We start from the raw sequence: 15,776 nt of genomic DNA, 5'->3' as shown, positions 1-15,776 counted from the left end.
AAACTCCTTAAAGGACAGGAATTTGTGCCTTTGCTCAACACAAGGCCTGGTATCTAATCAGAATTCAATAAATATTTTTTCAATGAATACCTAACTAAAAGCAAAATTTTCTGAAGCAATTAGATGAACAAATGCACCTCTGAAAGGATATAAATCTCTCAAGACATGAGATATGCTATATATTTCAATTCTGCTCCAAACTTCCTGCTTTCTATCCAGCAAAATATTAATGAAGCATATGAAACAAAGAAAACAAAAAATATTTATCTAATGAAGATAGTTGAAGGTACTGGATACATTCACTAAATGTGTCATATGAATAAAAGAAAATGGTCTGACAGCATTCATGCTAGAGAAATAAGTTTATTTTAAATGCCATATCTATGTGAAATACGTTTAAGTGAAAGAATCTTAGGAGAATAATAAGAGAAGACTTAGGTAGTAACAGAAGTGATTCTGAACATTGGCATAAGAACGAAAGTTCAAGACATATCTCATATGTCAGATTTAGAAAAAATCTCAGGCCAGGGTTACTTTGTCCACAGCAAACGACGTGTTTCCAAGAGGATTGTGATGACAAGTCCTGGTGATGCAGATGATCAGTAATCAAAGGTATTGCACAGGCTGAGTGTTAGAGCTTTGTGAAGTGCAGACATAACCATAAGATAATGAGGGATATTCAGAAAGTTGATCCAAAAAAGCGAGAGCCAAAGGCTGGTCGGTAACAAGTTGACTGGCAGCTCCTAGAAGAAAAGCAAGTTGGGCGGAGGAAGCTGGACCCACAGCCCAGAGACTGGAAGCCAGTGCTTCCGTAACCAAAAGATCCAAGGCCAATGTTTCCACATCCTAGAGATCCAGTGTAATTTGTTTGGCAGGGACTGTAGAAGATGAAATTCTTTGGGCGGAAGCAGGATGTCCGGTGGGATCTGGCCACAGCACAGGATGGCTGGCAGCTGGTGGGTTCACAGAGGCTCCCCTGACAGCCATCGTAGAGAGAAGAGCCCAGCTGGCAAGCGCTAGGAGAGTAGACTACATTGCTGGGGGAGAAAGAATCAAAGGTAGAAACTGGATACCTCAGGTAACCTCCAAGAGAGCGAGCCGAGAAGTTTCCAGAGCTGCAGTTGTAAGACATGTTGTCAGGAGTTCTGAGCTCAGCTGAGTTGCAGAGAGAGTTTGTGAGTGTGAATGTTGCCTTCTATACTGAACGCTTATATACCCTAGCAATGAATGTAGTAACACGGGCCTATTTTAATAAGAATGCTTAATTGGGCTCCAGTTAAAATGGAATACATTAACCTTCAAAGACCTTTTTTATGAATGCAGACTTTTAAACGAAAGAATTTCATTAGTTTTTCAAAGCAATTGTTCATGAAGCAAAAATGTCATTTCTTATTCATCTAGCTTGGGTAGATGAATGCAATTGTGCCATAATTGTACCTATAAGATTGGTGTTTTATTCGTCCTAACCTTCAGTTATTGTATTGAATGGGTAACAAAGTGAGAATTTTGTTGTGTTTAAAAGCTCTAAAAAATACTTTGTAGTCTGGAGGGGACATTTATTTTGCTCCAAGTTTAGGAACCTAATTGAGAACAGAAAAAAAAATCTTCAATATCTGTTCTCTCTCCCAAATCTTATGGACCTTACAGAAGAAATAACTCACCAACAATCCTTAATTGGTGGAAATGCTAAATGAGTGTCTAATACATTTAGATTTTAATTTTCTTAGAACAGAAAAGTAGCCAAGCCATTCTTGTGTGCATGAGTTTTTGATTTAAGAATGAAAGGTCTAATATTTGCAGGAGTGTTTTAAAGATTACATTGTAAAAATATTTAATCAATGAATTTTTGCCCTGAAGTTCACTTGCTTCTTGATATGTCATCAATAAATTTGATTATCAATAATTCTTCAACCCTATAAAATTTAAGTAATTTTTTTATGGTGTTGATGTTATTGAGAACAAAACAATAAGCACTATAAATGAAAAAGTTCATCCTTATTCCCTTAGTTTCCTGTCATAGTGTAGGATTTTTACTAGAGAAGATAGAGAAAATCAAGAAATTCTGATTGTGTGCTCCCCGTGTAGACTCTACAGAAAGATCAAGTATTTGAAGAATTCACAGTTACAAATGACCTTTATAAACTGAAATGGGAGGATATCAAAATGGACGATAATGCGAAATAGAGCATGAATGCCTTTAGAACCTCTAATGTGCCACATGCATCAAGTGACATATATATTCTGCCTAGAGGACTAGTGTCATAAGCATGTTTCTGGAGTCTCCCAGGAAATTCATCATTGCTAACTGTAAGTAGAGTAAAGCCTGGGTACAAGAAATGGCTTAAAATAACCTGTGGGAATGGGCAAACCACGTAAGACATCCATCTTCAAGAACTGATACGTTGTCCAATGGAAGTGAGCTGAGACTCATACTGTAAAGAACTGAGTTTGCTAGGTGGAAGTTTTAAGGGAAGATTCAGCTAAAAATCTAAAATGGGGTACTCTGGTAGGTAACGAGATTTTCATCTTAGGGCCCTGGGAGTATCTAATCAGGATGTAATAAATGGCATTCCAATCTGATAGAGGACTGAAGACAATTGCTAAACTCTTTTCTTGAGCCTGAACGTTTTGAGTAGACAGATTGGTCTTCAATGATGTTTCATTTATTAGGTAACATAGTTTGTCCTCTGTTTCTAAAATAAACAATTCTTATGTGTTAGGCTTCGTAATTATGAATAGCAAAACACATTCTAGTAGATTCCAAATCCTCCCATTTTATTTGTTACTAAAATATTGAACATCAAAACATTCATGTAAATATTCAACTCACCTCAATTAAATTTGCTTTCTTGCTTCAATTTCATCCACTCATATGACGTAGTTCTCCGGAATATTCTATGAGGTCAGATATTAAGTAATTTTGAATATTCTATTCTCAACAAAATGGAGATTTTTTTTAAAGCTTTTATTTGTCCTTTTTCTCCCCAAAGTCCCCCAGTACATAGCTGTGTATTCTTCGTTGTGGGTCCTTCTAGCTGTGGCATGTGGGATGCTGCCTCAGCGTGGCTCAATGAGCAGTGCCATGTCTGCACCCAGGATTCGAACCAACCAAACACAGGGCAGCCTGCAGCGGAGCACGCGAACTTAACCACTCGGCCACAGGGCCAGCCCCCAAAATAGAGATTTTTGAACCCAAACACTTTTGTTCAGAAGTGGAAGGGAAACGCTTTTCTATGAAATGAAAAAATCAACAGCACAGAAGCCACAGCAAGATAAACCTTCTCAATCTCTCCTCTTCCTCAAGGTATCAATCTTCATTACCCTACCACACAGAGGTGGAATACAAGCCATAGAACAAGAAAAAAATATCACCATTATTTTAGAAATTTGGTAATACTTGTCAGAAACACCTGAAAACAATTTAAGTCAAAGTGATGTATGTTGCTTTCTGAGGCAAAGGGAGAATCTCCTTAAGATGGCTTCTTTGGTCCAATACTTCAAGACAATTACCTTATAAACTTTCTTTAGAAAAAGAATATTTTCCAGATTTGGGGAAATCTTTTAATGGTGAACACCGCCTCTGATTAGAGGTAGAAATATATCAGGCATTTTTGCCACGTGTTTCATTCTTTATTTTTAATGTTCTTTTCAGCATCTTAGAGGAATAATCTCTAATATTCCAAAATAGCATAAAGCAATTTATAATATTTAACTCATACCACAGTAAACACACACACACAAAGGAAAGAAAAGCTAAGATTGACTCTTATTAGTCTGCACATAGTTTTAAGCAGGAGCATGAGAAATAAGGGAATCTCTCAGTTAATTTTTCACTAAAGCCATTCAAGTTGAGAGCCCATTAAAAAAATCCTCATACATCTTGCATATTACCATTGCTGCTTCCTTATGACACTATTCGTTAAGTAAACTTGCAACTTCGTGGCAAATCAATGTACGTTTTTGTTTAAAAGAAATGACTACGAATAGATCATTTAGTTAGCAACTTTGCTATCCAGATGGCAACAGTTTTGAGACAGATTGTGAAACGGGTATCAATTATTTTTAATTAAACCAGCTTCCCTCAGCCCAGACACTGCCTAGCTCTAAAGCGCTTCTCTGAGTGATCTGCTGGGTGACCTTTGGTAGAGTAAGATGACTAATAGCTTTGAAGATTCAACGCTATTACCTGAATTCCAATGCACAAACTTTACTGCACTTTTCAGTTGTAAAACCACAAAAACTACATATGTATGACTCTGATGATCTCTTCAATTCAATTGAAAGCAGAAGGTAACCTGTTTTTATGTGCCATGTGGATGACACACCCAATGATAAGGGTATATAAATGCCCTAGGCCAAGAGGCACCATTCAAACTCAGAATCTTCTCATTGTAAGTCACATCTCCTGTCACCATGTCCTACAACTGCTGCTCTGGAAACTTCTCCTCCTGCTCTCTTGGGGGCTACCTGCAGCACCCAGGCATCTCTTGTGGCTCTTCCTACCCCAGCAACCTGGTCTACAGCACTGATCTCTGCTCTCCCAGCACCTGCCAGCTGGGCTCCTCTCTCTACAGTGGCTGTCAGGAGACCTGCTGCGAGCCCACCAGATACCAGACGTCTTTTGTGGTGTCCAGCCCCTGCCAGAGGTCCTGCTGCCGCCCAAGGACCTCCACATTCTGCAGTCCCTGCCAGACTTACTCTGGGTCTCTGGGCTTTGGCTCCAGTGGTTTCCATTCAGTGGGTTGTGGTCCCAGTGCTTTCTCATCCCTAAGTTATAGACCCAGCTTTTACCGTCCAACCTACTTCTCTTCTAGAAGCTGCCAGTCTGCTTTCCAACCAGCCTGTGGATTTGGCTTCTACTAATCACACTACCTAATCTATCTAGAAATTTAACATAATACCTACTATATCAAGATCCATGCTGCCTATTGATCTCTTGTCCTACCATTAGCTTACAAATTTGAGTTCTACTGTTATCTGCTATGGATTAGGAATAATTTGAATTCCAGTAACTAGAAAATGTATTCATTGAAGAAAGATGCCAAAACTGCTTCCTTGTAGTAAGACAGACATGCAATATTGAAGTATATTTCTTTCTTCCTGTATCTTCTAGTTATTTCCCCTAGTACATTTGTTTCTAATTTCACAGTGTGGAAAAATGTTGTAAGTTTATATAGAAATAAGTTGTATGACATCTATGTATTTGCTTAAGATTATTTGTTCACTCTGTGTCTTCAAAAATACTTCTAAATATCTGACTGGCTATTTCTGTATCTTGTATTTATCATTAAAAAAACTTTACTTTAAAAAGTAAAATTGTCCAATGTCATTTTTGGTTCAGAAGAAATTATTTCATCTTTTATGTTTAGTTCATTCACTAGTACCTTTGTATGATAAAACCTAGAAGAAGCACATTTTAAGACTACAAACAAGGGCTGGCCTGGTAGTGTAGCAGTTAAGTTTGTGGGCTCCACTTTGGCAGCCTGAGGTTTGCCGGTTCGGATCCTGGGCACAGACCCACACACTGCTCATCAAGCCATGCTGTGGTGGTGTCCCACATAGAGGAATAGAGTGACTTACAACTGGGATATACAACTGTGAACTCCAGCTTTGGGGAGGAAAAAAAAAAAGAGAAAGATTGGCAACAGATGTTATCTCAGGGCCAATCTTCCTCAAAAAAAAAAAAAAAAGAAAGACTACAAACAAACTACTAACTGTGGCCTTTTGTTCTGTAGGGAGTTAGAAATTCCAATAATTTTATACAAAATAATTACAAATTGTAAGGGATATTAAATCGGCTTCATCACATAATTTTGGAAGCAAGATTGCTCATAAAATATATCCTAAAATATTTGAGAAGTTGGAGTGAGGATATCCAGTAGGAAGTTAGACATTAGGTAGACTTGGTGAGGGCACCACTTCCACCAGCTTTACTGCCAGATAAGAAATCAAGTCTCTAAATGAAATATCTAACGTTTCAACATGTATTAGCAAGTAGGCCCAACATATTCCATATAACAAGTTCTATAAGTTTGACCAAGTCCAAATTTGCTCTTGTTTTATAGATGTTCGGTTGATGGCACTTGTTTAAAAAAAACAACAAAAAAACAAAACTCAAAACCAGTGGAAATACTCTCTTGTTATAGGATTCAGCTAAATATCCAGGCAGCTGATAACTCTTGCATCAGCAACTATGTCCCAAAGTTTTTATCCGTTAAGTCAAGGAAAATATTCCTAAAGGTACATATGACTTAGATTCTTACCTACAGGGTAACCATATGTCTTAGTTTATTCTGGTTGTCTCAGCATCCAGTCCCATTTGGCAATTGTCTCAGATTTTTCATCTTTTATTTATAATCAATAATAATCAAATTAACATGTGATGACTGGTTTGGGAGACCACCATTTTGCTTTTGCCACGGTTTCATTTTTTGCAGTATAAGATGCACGTAAAGTGTACAGGGTCTTTATTTAACCAATGTGAAATCTGAAAGAAGACAAGCCATTTTCTATCCTTCCCTTGCTCATCCTTTTTGAACAAAATACAACTATCGCTTTTCTTTCAAAGAGTGTATGCAGAGGGATCACTAAAAAACAAATTATAGGCAGATACAAGTGGTTGGACAGCTCATAGGTTCAAATCTAGGTGGAGGTTCATTTGTTGTTCTCACCTAACCAGTTCTTCTCCTAGCCTGCAAGATGCAATAATATACACCAAGCTACCAGCAGGTGGAGTTGGTGGGGAAATTTGAGAATTACTGATTAGGTGTACAGGAAACGTGCTTGAAATTGAGGCTGCAACACACAGGATACAAAGAATAACCTAAATGTTCTTGCTACAGTGACTTGGCCACATGTTGTATTGTTTAAAGCTACAATTGTTTCTTTTATTGTTTGTGAATATCTTTCTGCTTTAAACTTTGCCAAAAAAATCTTCTTACGAACAATGAATGAAAGCTAAAAGCTCATGTTTAACAATAATAATAATAATAAAAGTGAATACTGAATTTCTGTTACTAAAGCAAGCTGATGGTGAATATATAACTTGCCCAACAATTTGATGACATTTACTATTTACCATGGGGATCAGGGATATTGCTAACCACAAGAAAAGTAAAAGAGACCACTTTGCTGAAGAAGCATGAGTATCTACTTCAAAAGATAGTAGAAATTTTAAGACGATTGCTTCCAAAGATGATTGTTTATCATCAGAAGTTGCAAAAGATGTGTTAATACATTACTCTGATGCACACATTTTCATTTAGGTCAAACCACTATTCTAAATCATTTTCACTCATGTTTCTTGTGCATGTAAAAAAAAGAAAAAAAAGCAGCAGCAATAGCTGGTGATGTGCTTCTCCACTAGCAGAAGAAAAACTTCACTAAGAATTAGATGAATCCAGTTTTATGCCAGTATTGTCAAATGCTTCAAATAGAAAATGAATTAATTTCCATAATGTTTCGGTTTCTTCATCCAGTCCAAGAATCTAAGTAAGGCTTTTTACAGTTCCTAATGCTCTATTTGACAATGCTAATGTAGAGTCATTTAAAAAGCTCAACACTGAAGATAAAATTATTCGTTGTCTCAGTAATAATATAAAATATAAATTTTGGTGAAGAAGAACATCATGGTAAAAACAACAAGATAAGGTTACTACGAAGAAATACAGCTGTAATTGTTGTAAGCACATAACTCATAATTGTATCCAAATAAGCTATAATATTCTGTTAATAAAAGTGGAAGCTGTAGTTTTAAAACCTTAACAACATTTTTGTATATACCCAGAGTAAGTTATTTTGGCAATCAATATTTTTCCTTACCTCATCAATCGCCCCTTCCACCTCTGTTGCATTGTTATTATCTTTGTGACTTTGTGTTGATTTTTAGGTCATTAGTATCCTATTTTACATTACAAACCACAGACAGGGAATTTTCCTCTTTTCTTGCTTGGGTTATACATTCTCGCAAGCTGGATTCTCCATCTTTCTCCCACATTCTGTGTTACTTCTGCATCCTATACTACTTTTCTACACTCAAGGATTTTCCCATGATTTTATCCTGATTACCTCCACTTTCCTTCAATCTGACTCACCAAAATGGGAATGCAGTTTCCAGTACTAGCGAGATGTCACAAGAGTTTGGCAATTTTACTTTTTTTGTTTTCAGAGAAAAGCTTCTAGGAATGACACTGTGTTTATGTTAGAGAATTTGGAGGGAAGATAAATCTGTCGGGGCTATCCCCTTGGCCTGGTGGTTGAGTTTGGCATGCTCTGCTTTAGTGGCCTGAGTTCGGTTCCTGGGAGTGGACCTATACCACTCCTCAGTGGCCATGCTGTGGCAGCACCCCACATGCAAAATAGAGGAAGACTGGCACAGATGTAGCTCAGGGCAAATCTTTCTCAAGTAAAAAGAGGAGAATTGATAACAGATGTTAGCTCAGGGAGAAGCTTCCTCAGCAAAAAAAAAAAAAAAAAAGAAAAGAAAAGAAAGACAGAAATCTGTCAAATTACTAAGAATCATTTTTACCTTCCTGTTAATTTTTAGATTTTTAACAAGAAGCAGATCATGCTCAAATTTTTGGTTGCTGGTATTGAATTTGTGTATGTGCGGATGTGAGAATTTTTTTGTTTTGTGGGGTTTTTTTTAAAGTACTTTTGCTTATAATGCTAGGTTTTGAGGAAGGAAACATCACGACGTACACTGATAGTGATAATTAAAGTGAATAATATAAGATTTGTCATAACACGCAGGATTTCTAGGAATATCTTCCAAAGAGGTAATCAAATATTTCTCTCTTAGTCTATTATAGTCAAGGCAAATGTTTTCAAAAGAAATTAGCTCACCCTTCCTTAATGTTCTTCTCTTGAACTCTAAATCTATTTTCATTTTTCCTCTTTATTATAGATACTACTCATGAGGCTAATGAAACTAGATCCAAAAGGAGCTAAAGAATATTCAGATAAAGCAATTTCTGTAATACCAAAGTACTCAGGGCTCTTTGGTTAAACAAGGAGTTGCATATTTAAAAAAAAAAAATCAGGAAAGAACAACAAAAGATTTATTGAAGGGATCAGAGTCTACCAGATCTTTGGTTTATAGACTTTGGCAAGCTTCTAATCCTTTTTGAGTTTTCATTCCCTGGTGTCTGGAAAGGTCTATAGGATATGTTTGTCTTTCTCATAGGGATGTTTGAGCATTAAATGAAAGCGATGTATCTGATGTCCTTTGTGACCTCTCTTATATCCTCAATCTCTCACTTGTGATCCCAGGCACAGCTATGGTGAACGATTTCATGCAGGCTTCAACCCTCTTTGCACAGACATCCTTCCTCAAGCATATACAATGTTTCTTTTACCCTCCGAGGTCACAACCGGAAAACAAAAGGAGCCCAAGATGAAGCTTCCTTTGCATTGTTAGTGAAGTTTCAGGAAGTTAACTATATCTGGGACAATGTTCAACCAATGGGAGACAGGAGTGATGGATAAATGCTTCTCCCTGTTGATCACATCCTCGGTAGACAATTCCGAGAGTCATTTTAATGGCTCCTGAAGGGGCCGGCCCGGTGGTGCAGCAGTTAAGTTCTCACGTTCTGCTTTGGCCACCCAGGGTTCACCAGTTCGGATCCCGGGTGCAGAGCTATGCACTGCTATGGCAGGCATCCCACATAAAAAGTAGAGGAAGATCGGTAGGAGATGGGCACGGATGTTAGCTCAGGGCCAATCTTCCTTAGCAAAAAGAGGAGGATTGGTGGCAGATGTTAGCTCAGAGCTTATCTTCCTCAGAAAGAAAAAAACGCTGTGAAGGATTGAGTCCCCATTACCCACTGTAAAATCAACTGAAAAATATGCCCTGTTATGAGATCTTCCTCTTTGACTCTTTCACCTTCCTTGGTCTCCCAAACCTGCTCCCTGGGGTCTTACGCCAAATAAACTGTCTGCACCCAAGTTCTTGACTTCAGCTCTGCTTTGTGGGAGAGGGGGATCCAGGCTAAAACTAATGAATATAAATGGTTGTCCAACACTGCTCGGGTGCATTGCTCTTAGCTTAATTCAGGCTGAGCCTTAGAGAAGCATCAGGAGGTTGTCCCACACTTCCTTATCCCAGTTACCCCCCACCTAAGGTCATTGTGAATTTCCTTACATACGTTTACAGGTGAGGCTCAGGTACACCTCATCTATAGCAGGTGGGGATCATGGCACTTACTCCAATCAGCAAAGAGCAAAGCATCTGTCCTGGGAGTTGCTTAAGGCTCATCTTTTCTCTTAGCTGAAAATCCACACTCAGACACTGTTGTGTTCTGCATTTCTAGTTTATGTCCCAATTTATTGTTTTCCTTTATCAGCAGGAATGCATGTCCCCCATTCTCAGGCAGGTGTCACTGACATTGATACATGCAAAATATGGACCTCCAGGAAATGACGGCTCTCAATAAGGCACATATCCAATGTCAACAGAAATTTGCTTAAATCTATCAAATTATATGTGCCCAAATCCAGTTTCAGAGTCATACTGATCTTTATTTAAACCTCCAAAATCCTTGAATACAAAAATACTACAGGGGCCGGCCTGGTGGTGCAGCATTTAAGTTCCCATGTTCTGCTTTGGTGGCCTGGGGTCTGCTGGTTCAGATCCTAGATGCGGACTTACGCACTGCTTGCCAAGCCATGCTGTGGAAGGCATCCCACATATAAAGTAGAGGAAGATGGGCATGGATATTAGCTCAGGATTAGTCTTCCTCAGCAACAAAGAGGAGGATTGGTGGTTGATGTTAGCTCAAGGCTAATCTTCCTCCAAAAAAAAATTACTATAGACAAATAATAATAAGATGAACAATATATTTGGCTGCCAGATTACATAAATTTATTAGAGTAAAATTTTCGTTTCCAATTGCTTTGAGATGAAAATACAATAGTATACGTCCTATCAATTATACAGATATTAGGACTTAATTTTCGGCTACTCATTAAATTCAGGGTCTGCTAAAAGTTGGTAAAGCAAGAAACTGATAATCTAAGAATAAAAGAATAGTAGTAACAGGTGAGATGAAAACAACGGCTATACTGAGTAGAGACTTTGACCTCAATACTCAAAAGGATCTGAACCCTCAACAAGTTGATCCACAGAAATTGGATCTACAGGCTGGCCTGTAGCATGATGATTGGCAGCTCCTGGAGGCAGAGGAGGTTGGATAGCAGAATCTGGATCCATAGCTCAGGGAAGGAAAGCCACAGACACCATAACCCAGGGGTCTGAAGCCACCGGATCCACAGCCCAGTGAGTAGCAGCTTCTAGATCCATAGCTCAGGGAGCAGCAGCTGCTGGACCCAGAGACTAGTGACCTGGCATAAGTTGACCGGCAGGGACTGCAGACTGGGGAGATCCTTGGACGGTAGCAGGACCTCTGGCAGGGGCTGGACACCACACAGGACATCTGGTATCTGGGGGGCTTCCAGCAGGTCTCCCCACAGCCACTGTAGAAAGAAGAGCCCAGCTGGCAGGTGCTGGGAGAGCAGAGATCAGTGCTGTAGACCAGGTTGCTGGGGTAGGAAGAGCCACAGAAGGAGCCTGGGTAGCGCAGGTAGCCCCCAAGGGAGCGGGAGGAGAAGTTTCCAGAGCAGCAGCTGTAGGACATGTTGACAGGAGAGGTGAGTTCAGCTGAGTTACAGTGGGAAGATTCTGAGTTTTAATTTTGCCTTCTGCACTGGGGCATTTATATACTCTCAGCAGTGGGTGTGGCACTGTTCCTACACTGGATTTCCTCTTTCGCATATGTGTTACTCAATAATCTTCTGTGTAATGCGGTTTCATTTGAATTGTTTTTCACATATTCTATTTATGGGCGCCATAATTTTGTTGTTACAGCCAAAGCCAATGAACTACTCCTATGTCAGAAATGCTATGACTGTTTTACATTAATGCACATGCCGTCATGGCCAGGAAAGCTTTTCCTCTGGTTTATGCTACCTGTATCTGCTTCCTAAGCATCCACATCTGGTTTTGCTGGTAGATGCTTTTCTCTTGAGAGTGAGGAATGAGATAACACCAATTTTCTCCTGGAACAATGGATCAAAGGCTCCGTTTCCATCTGGGTGGATGCCTTCCTGGAATGATCCATCTTGTCACTATTCATCTCCATTCTCCAAAATTACTTGATGGTAATTTGTTAAGGCAGCAATAGAAAAACAATACACCAAGTACTATAGTATGCTAATATATCAAGTACTGTATAACACGCAGTGTGTCTCTCAACCATTGAAGACAGACCAAAAATAGATAAAACAAAGAGACTGAGAGAGATGGCTAGAGACTGAAAGACACTCTGCCATGTATTTGAAGATAAGGTGACAAAAAAGGGGGTCAATTGAAACAGCCCCAGGGAAGATCAATCTGGCCCAACTTTCCACAGCCAAGAGGGTAGCACTAGTGTGATAAGGGGTGGAAATACCGAAAATGGAACACAGAGAAGGCTCAGGAATTTCAGTCTTTTTTCTATTGCATTCTTAAATTACGGTCTGTTTCATCCCAATATCTTTAAAATTAAAACTTTTCAAAATTAGTGTATTTTATGAATTTTGATATATTATCCTTTATATCATCTACATCTATAAATATCCAGGGCATCTACGGCCTTAGGATGTCTCTAGGTTTTCACTGCACAGGCTTTGACTAACTCTTAGGCGCTTGCAGAGCCACGGACCACTGTGCATTTTCCTGCTTAAAAGTGAAGTTTCTTTTCCAGTTCTCTTTTCTTCTGCAGGCTATCTGAATGTTTCTCTTTCTCTCTCCCTTTCTGTGCCTATTTTTTTCTTTCTTTCTTTCCCTCAATTTCTTTCTCTCTTTCTCTTTTGTTTTTTCTCTCTCTCTGTCCCCCCACCATTTTTCTTTCCTGCTTTTTCCCTGTTTATTTGACTTCTTCTTTTGTTTTCCTTTGTTAATTTTATTTTTTGCCTCTGCTTAACTATAGCTCCAAAGTTAAAGAAAAAAGTTTGGTAGATTTATCATAGTCTTAGAGCATAACCATCTGCCTTCTAAGTTCCTTCACAAAATATCTGATGTTAGAGTACAACCAGTTTCCCGATCCAGGGAAACGTCCAGTCATGGTTGAAGGCAATATTTTCTTATTTTATTTTCTAATAACACTGTAAGAAACTTACAGCAATGATGTTAGAGCGTATCAAACTTTCACAATAAAATCTATTTCAATTTTAAACGTAACATAATGTAGACCTTCTAGAAGGAAGAGGACTGAAGAAAAAAGTAAATGCACCCAATTCTAACAGCTACTTGGTGAGTCCTTTATTTTCTGTTCTTCTAGAGCAGAGGTCATTTCTCCTTGCTTTATGCCTGAGCAAGTAAGGAAAGTGTCCTATTGATACAATACTGCAGACACTATTCCTTCTCTATATTTTCTGTTTTCTAACACAATTCTAAATTATCTTGATGTTGGTCAAACGTACAAGATTTCAGTTGTGCAGGATGAATAAGTTCTGGAGATCTAGTGTACAGCACGATCACTATAGCTAATAATACTATTAATACTATTTCATATCTTGAACTTTGCTAAATGAGGTATTTTAAGTGTTCTCACCACACACGAAAAATTGCAACCATGTGAAATGATGGATATGTTAATTAGTTTGATTTTGGTAATCATTTCACAATGTATACTGTATCAAAACATCACGTTGCACACTTTAAACATATACAACTTTTATTTGTCACTTACACTTTCATAAAGCTGGAAAATACAAAATAATCTTGAAGGTAAAACTCAGGAGTTAAATTGGGGAGCTTAGATTTATCAGCCCAAACTGGAAAATTTAGTGAATTTGTCTTCTGTTACTCCAGTCTCCTTATTCACAGATCGTTCTCTGACAAGAGGTATTTTTCTCTTTACTTTCCTTCTAAATCTCTAAACCTTCATCTACGTTAAGTTAATATAAATTTAAGAAGAATTTGTAAACTCGTAACCTTGGACTAAATTAACCTCAAGGATCACATCGTTTGTTCCATATATCATAGCCCTCCACCATTGCTTTTTCTTTTTTACTGAGTTGTCGACAATTCAACACTGAAATATTTTGCATAAAACCTATCACTCTGAGCTGTGCATCCAGTGGCTTCTGATCTTTTGATTTCAGAGTCCCATCACTGACTGGGAACAAAATGGTTTTGATATTCGTGATGTGTTACCAACAGAATCTCATTCATAGAAAGTTACAACCTTGACATCCACCTACTGCTCTTCTCCAAATTACCGGTCAACTTGTCACTGCAGGCTGGGGATCTTTCTTTTCCTAATCATCTAGGTTAGAAGCTCAATAAACAAGAGCCAATAATTCTTATGTTAAGATTCTCTTTAATCACTATGTATTACTAACTATTAGCCACAAAATACATACTCTATTATTATCCAACTTAGATTAGAAGACTTTGAATTCTGTACTTTCGAAAATATATTCATTGGACAAAGGTATCATGGTTGCTTTTGTTAAATGCACTACATGCAACACTAATGCACATTTCTCTCTGTAATATGTGTTTGTGTGTAATATTTTTCCCTCAGGATCCTTTTATTAAAATTTTACAAGGTAAGAAACAATGAAGATTTCTCAATAAACATGTTAATGAGGAATCCAAGTGTGTGTTTTTCTATAAGTTATCCAGAAACAATGGGTGAGAACATGGATTCCAAGGTGAGTTGTTTATTTGGGAGGTGATCTCAGTAAATAACTGTAGGAGAGTGAGAAAATATGACATGGAATGCAAGGAAGGCAATAGAAGGTGCATTATGAAGCCAGGTGCCACTGTAAACAACTGGAGCTCGAGTCTAGTGGAGAATTCCCTGCACAGGGGCTCAGCATGTCCTATCAAGTGAAAATGTCCTCAGGTAGAGTTCTTCAGATGGCCCCAGTTATCAGTCTTCACTGTACAGATGATTACCTAGGGGATATAGGCAGGGCATTGACAGCTTCTGTTGGGGATGGGGCATCACTTAGAAAAGCATAGATACAATAAATATGCAAATGAATGAGATAAGATCTGTAAGGATAAAATGGGATGAGACAAGCAGAAAGGTGTGAAGACACTCGGTGAGTTTAGGCCATATTGTAACAGTGTAAGGCACGTGTATGTGGTATGGAAATGGAAGACAGGGCTAGAGAGAAAGGCTGGAGACCCACAACTGAAGTATTGTTTTCCCCTGATGATCAGTGATGTTGAGCCTGTTTTCATAACCTGTCATTCATTTATATCTCTTTTTTTTCTTTTTTGAACCAGCACAAAATCCACTTTATCATGTTGCGGCCACTCAGAGGCAGAAGCTGGCTGGCGCCCTCTCCTCAGGGGCATGTGCAGTATTTGAATTTCCTAAATTTTGGTAGATGTCATTTACTATCATTTAAACTATAATAATGAGCTTTTAAATGGTCGCCTTCACCGTAGCTCCTCACTTATTCGAATCGCTCTCATGTATTTTGAAAATAAATAAATCTTTCTAAATTACATAAAATTAGCAAGTTAACATTGCTTAAAATATTGAACCATTCCTCTCAATGAGAATAGAAAAGCTGAAAAAAATTAAGGAAAAAACTCCTCTGTTTGAAAACTTCAGAGAAATACCAAAACATTCCAGAAACACAGAGATCTGTATGGGCCAGAGAGGAAGTCCAAAGAAATGAGCCTGCACCTGAAGTCGCTATTCCCTTAGAATTCTGTGCTGAGTTTGAAAGCAGTGACTAGAAGGCCAAGAGAATTTCCACAAAGTCATAGGGCT

The 15,776-nt window shown here is 38.3% G+C and overlaps 3 protein-coding genes across 3 annotated transcripts; 1 reads left to right on the top strand and 2 right to left on the bottom strand.

Moving 5' to 3' along the window:
• Positions 1-343: 343 nt before the first annotated feature.
• On the bottom strand, positions 344-1,199 carry KRTAP15-1 (keratin associated protein 15-1). Its single transcript, XM_008537476.2, has one exon. The coding sequence runs from the start codon at positions 1,130-1,132 to the stop codon at positions 680-682; it is 453 nt and encodes a 150-aa protein (XP_008535698.1). The 5' UTR covers positions 1,133-1,199; the 3' UTR covers positions 344-679.
• Positions 1,200-4,376: 3,177 nt separating this feature from the next.
• LOC103562434 (keratin-associated protein 13-1-like) lies at positions 4,377-5,316 on the top strand. The gene has a single exon (XM_008537475.2). The coding sequence runs from the start codon at positions 4,414-4,416 to the stop codon at positions 4,861-4,863; it is 450 nt and encodes a 149-aa protein (XP_008535697.2). The 5' UTR covers positions 4,377-4,413; the 3' UTR covers positions 4,864-5,316.
• A 5,837-nt stretch (positions 5,317-11,153) lies between these two features.
• Positions 11,154-11,676, bottom strand: KRTAP23-1 (keratin associated protein 23-1). Its single transcript, XM_008537474.2, is given in 2 exon segments — positions 11,154-11,516; positions 11,519-11,676. Coding segments are annotated over 2 exon segments (342 nt in total). The 5' UTR covers positions 11,634-11,676; the 3' UTR covers positions 11,154-11,289.
• Positions 11,677-15,776: the final 4,100 nt, after the last annotated feature.

This window comes from Equus przewalskii, chromosome 27 (genome assembly GCF_037783145.1).
Source record: "Equus przewalskii isolate Varuska chromosome 27, EquPr2, whole genome shotgun sequence".
NCBI lineage: Eukaryota > Metazoa > Chordata > Mammalia > Perissodactyla > Equidae > Equus > Equus przewalskii.
The sequence above is the reverse complement of the archived record's forward strand: the minus strand, read 5'-3'. Positions and strand labels throughout refer to the sequence as shown.